Source organism: Zea mays, chromosome 10 (assembly GCF_902167145.1).
Source record: "Zea mays cultivar B73 chromosome 10, Zm-B73-REFERENCE-NAM-5.0, whole genome shotgun sequence".
Taxonomy (NCBI): Eukaryota; Viridiplantae; Streptophyta; class Magnoliopsida; order Poales; family Poaceae; genus Zea; species Zea mays.
In genome coordinates this window covers 16,339,877-16,344,004 of record NC_050105.1, presented here as the reverse complement: position 1 = coordinate 16,344,004, position 4,128 = coordinate 16,339,877, and the positions used below count along the sequence as shown (strand labels likewise).

The window sequence follows — 4,128 nt, the reverse complement described above, 5'->3', positions numbered from 1 at the left end:
CTTTATTTGTCAGATGACAAGTGATTCGATTTCTTCACACCTGCTACTGATTTATCAATTCAATGGCCGACTTATCGATCTTATCGGCTGATTAATCAGTTTTGCACTGTTTCAGTTCAAAAAATTGGTTTGATGTGAATTTGGTCGGTTTTCTACCGGTTTCTACCGATCTATTCCGATTTATCGATTCAATGACCGATTTAACGGTCTTATCAGACGATTAATCAGTTACGAGTCATTTCAATTTAAAAATTGGTTTGGATGTGAATTTGGCTGGTTTCTACCTGTTTTTATCGATTTATCGTGATTAATCTGATATCTGTCTTGACCGGTTTTTGTAAGGAACCGGTTCGGTGAACCTTGGTTGACAGAATGACAGTCAAATTTGATATCATGTTTCCTGCAGTCTGGGCACATGCATCTAGATACACACGTACATGTACACCAGGTCTCCTCCATCATATCAGACGCACGCTGCTTCACCACTTCCAGAAAACGTTGGAGCCGCACTTGAACTTCTCCTTCCCCTCGCACTCGATCTCGAGGTCGTCGCTGAGGAAGGGTACTTTCTGCAATTCCAGATATTTCTTATTGAATAGACAATTCACAATATGTTTTTATCTAACTTCTATGTTAAGTGGTTCAGAAATGAAATCTAACAAAATGAGCTATTATTCTTGTCTAAATTTTTCAGGGAAAAAAATTATCATGAGACCGAACTACCTTCTGCTTGGCGAGGTCCTGGCACCCAGTGAAGTTGTAGGGGAACTGGCAGCTGCCGAACTCGACTGTGTAGGCGCGCGCAAAGTTGGCAGCGCTGGTGGCCATCCTCTTCTTGTCGTTAAGCTCCTGGCCGCACCAAAAAAAAAACAAATCAAAATCTTGTATGGTTTAATTTTCATTTCCACTGAAACAAGCAACAACTCGGATAAATATATAGCCACACACACAAAAAAAAAAGATCGACCTTGTTAGCCTTGCTCTTCTCGAGGTACTCGTCGAAGACCCCAGCCTTGGCTGATCCGGCCGTGGTGGCAGTGACAGCCAAGACGGCCGCCAGGCCGAGCAGCGCGGCGCGGCGGCCCTCGGGCGCGACCTGCACCTGCTGCTTCATCGGCGACGAGGCAGCCGCGGTGTTGGCCTGGGCTGCTGCCGCAGCGGGCTTGAGCCCGATGAAGCTGGAGTTCATGATGGCCGTTGTTGGCTTGTTGCTCTCGATCGAGCTCCTTGCTTTGACCTGGTGTGGTGTGTGGCTATGGGTGCTTGGAGCTTGGTTTTGTTTTTGATCGTGTGGGTGGCAGCAGGTGTCCGGTGGAGGAAACTGAGGCGGGAGGGGGGTTGTGGTTGTCGTATGGATAGGGCGTGAGGCTCTGCTTCCATCCCATTGGCTGGGCTTTTTCACACGTGGCACCCATTATCCAAATGGCGATGGGTCCGTGTGACACGTGCAGGTGACTCTTGGGCATGCAAATATAGAGGAAGGTATTGCTTAGGTGGCCTGCATGGAAGCCTCTGGCTTTCAGATGCTCTAACTCCATTTCACTTCTATTTCTCTACTACTTATTAAGACTGCAATAGTAGTCTGCCTCTGACGTGTTCTGCCTCCGACGCGTTCTGCCAACTGTTGTTCTGCCTCCAACAGCCGCTACATGTGGGCCCCACCGGCCATACGCACCATGCAGTCCTGAGTAACAAAATAAACAGTACATACACAAGTTTTTGAGCCACATCCAGTTCCATCTCTCTTAGTGAGCAACACACAATACACAACTGCGCTTATAAGCCATGTTCCGTCACTCTCAATGGACGATGTGGCACTAATAAAATAGATAGCATACCAGCGCGCCTGTGGCAGCGGTTCGGGCGGTCCAATGATTTTCGTGTGGGCCTAAGGCCCATCGTCCCATCGTGCAGCCCACCATCCTAGCGTGCAGCCCATGGCCGACCGCGTTCTCGCATTTGACCTAATCACCGCCGGCGGTTGCAGCCACGGGCTCGCGCAGCTTCCTCCACTGTGCTCAACTCCGGCGGCCTCCCCTCCCTCTCCTCCACCCCACCATTGGACTCCATCTCCTCCCCCACCGCACCGTCGGACTCCACCTCCCCAATGGCGGCCTCCAGCTCCTCCAACTCCTCCCCCATCGGCTGCCGTCACCCAACCCTCATCTTCATGCGCAGCACAACCGTCCCCAAGCGCAAGGATCGCCTCGTCGAGCGCGCGCCCTACGCCTGCCCCGTCGTCCCCCGCGGAGGAGCCGGAGAAGAAGACGGTCAAGCCGGCCTCGGCCTTGGCCTCCTGGCTCGGGCTCGGCAGTACGGACTCCACCTCCTCCCCCACCGCACCCAGTCGCCGCTCGCCCGCTCCCCCCTCAACCTCCAAGCCCAGGTAACCTCCGCCTCACGCTCTCCAGCTCTGCCTCATCCACTGCTAGGGAGTACACACCAGAGCGCCGCCAGAAGTTCATCCGAGGGCAACGAAGCAACCACGAGAAGATCCACACGGCCACAATGAAGGTCGACGCGGTTTCCTGCCCTTCCTCCTCCATCCCAACGCCCTGCATGCCAGGTGTTTGTGTGAATGTCTAATCCACGTTTGTGTCCACAGATCTTGATGTACCAGCTTTGCAACACCATGGCCTTCGTCCACGACCCTAAGGTGCTGCACCGGGAGCTCAAGTTGCACATCCTTCTCAAGGACCACAAGACCATGGTGCTCAAGATCGCCGACCTCAGTCTTAGCCACGCCATCAGGTTCATGGAGATCTAGGCCCAAGTGCGGCGATAGTTAACTCTACTAGGACAGCCGCATGGACTGACCTGGCAAACAATGTGGCTCCTGTACGGGGCTCAGGCACTAGGAGTCTAACCTTCGCTATGCTCTCCAGGGTTTTTTCATGGATCTTTAACCATCTAAAGAAGAGCTAGGCCTTGACATCCGGCATCGTCCCCTCCAGATCTCATTTGCCCGCCCCAGGTGAGCATCCATGGCTCGTTCATCGATGTGCTCGTTTCGATTCTATTCATTTGTGTTTGGGAATACCATAATTTAAGTTGTTATTACATAATAGTCATGTGATTTGCCATTATTTTTTAAAAAAACAGTTCTAGCGCTTTGTCATTACCAGTTAGTTATAGCACTGCTTTAGTCTGTGGAAACATATCCTTTGGCGCAAATGACAGAATCGATGTGTTCTCTAGACTATATTTGTTATCTTATTCATTTTCCTCTGTGGGATAATACTTTTATCAATATGAGAGCTATGCATGAGCTTGTCGCTGTTCAACAATGTAATTTATATGGTCTTATTACTGAAGTAGCAATCATCAGTACATCTATGGATGAAGTTCAACTCTGGTCTATATATCAGTTGAACTATCTTCGTCTCCTGCTTGATCAGAACACAAGCAACCAAAAATCAATACTTGAGATCCTTTTTCCTCCGAGTTATTACCTATTAGCAAGTAGCAGCTAGCATCACACGACTGTGAGCTCGTGTAGAGATTTAGTGCAAGCATGTAGGATGTCATGTTCCTCTTGCACGCCTACTGCCATTAGAAGGCACAATTTAGTGCAAGCATGTAGGATGTCATGTTTAATTCCCAGCAGCAGTTGGCCACGTGCTCCTAGCCGCACGCTGCCACCGCTCTCTGCTTGGCGCTCTCCTCTCCCGACCATAGCTACACCACACGACTGTGAGCTCGTGAAGGTGAGCTCCAATTTCCCGCCGTAATTCACAAGATTTTAATTTCGTAGCAGTCAATCAAGAGGCATCGAGTTTTGTTTGATGAGGAGGGGAAGATAGTGGTAAGGAGGATAGACAACTCGATGAGTAGGCATGTGACTTTTTCCAAGAGGCGGAACAGACTGCTAAAGAAGATGAAGGAGGTCTCTATCCTCTGCGATGCGAAGATTGGCCTCATCATCATCTCTAGCACCAGCATGCTCTACGAGTTCTCCAACACCAAGTACAATTCATTTTCCTTACCCACATAATATGCAGATGCTGAATCTCAGAAAAAATATGTTGGATTTAGGCTAGGATTATGTGACCAACCTATTTTTGGAAACATTTGTGTAGATCGAGCAGATTTGGAAGGCTGCAGGGAGTGAAGCGTGCGATTGCAGGG

The 4,128-nt window shown here is 49.8% G+C and overlaps 1 protein-coding gene across 1 annotated transcript; it reads right to left on the bottom strand.

Moving 5' to 3' along the window:
• Positions 1-324: 324 nt before the first annotated feature.
• On the bottom strand, positions 325-1,304 carry LOC103640891 (photosystem I reaction center subunit N, chloroplastic-like). The gene is made up of 3 exons (NM_001165574.2): positions 968-1,304; positions 724-849; positions 325-569 (listed from the first exon to the last, which is right to left on the bottom strand). The coding sequence occupies exons 1-3, from the start codon at positions 1,187-1,189 to the stop codon at positions 480-482; spliced, it is 438 nt and encodes a 145-aa protein (NP_001159046.2). The 5' UTR covers positions 1,190-1,304; the 3' UTR covers positions 325-479.
• Between the last annotated feature and the right edge of the window lie 2,824 nt (positions 1,305-4,128).

Bases quoted from the DNA above. Each gene is read 5' to 3' on its own strand.
- LOC103640891 (NM_001165574.2), bottom strand. From the start codon at position 1,189: ATGAACTCCAGCTTCATCGGGCTCAAGCCCGCTGCGGCAGCAGCCCAG. The intron at 850-967 runs GTCGATCTTTTT...TGGTGCGGCCAG, and splicing joins AGAAGAGCAAGGCTAACAAG to GAGCTTAACGACAAGAAGAG. The intron at 570-723 runs GTAGTTCGGTCT...CTGGAATTGCAG, and splicing joins AGGACCTCGCCAAGCAGAAG to AAAGTACCCTTCCTCAGCGA.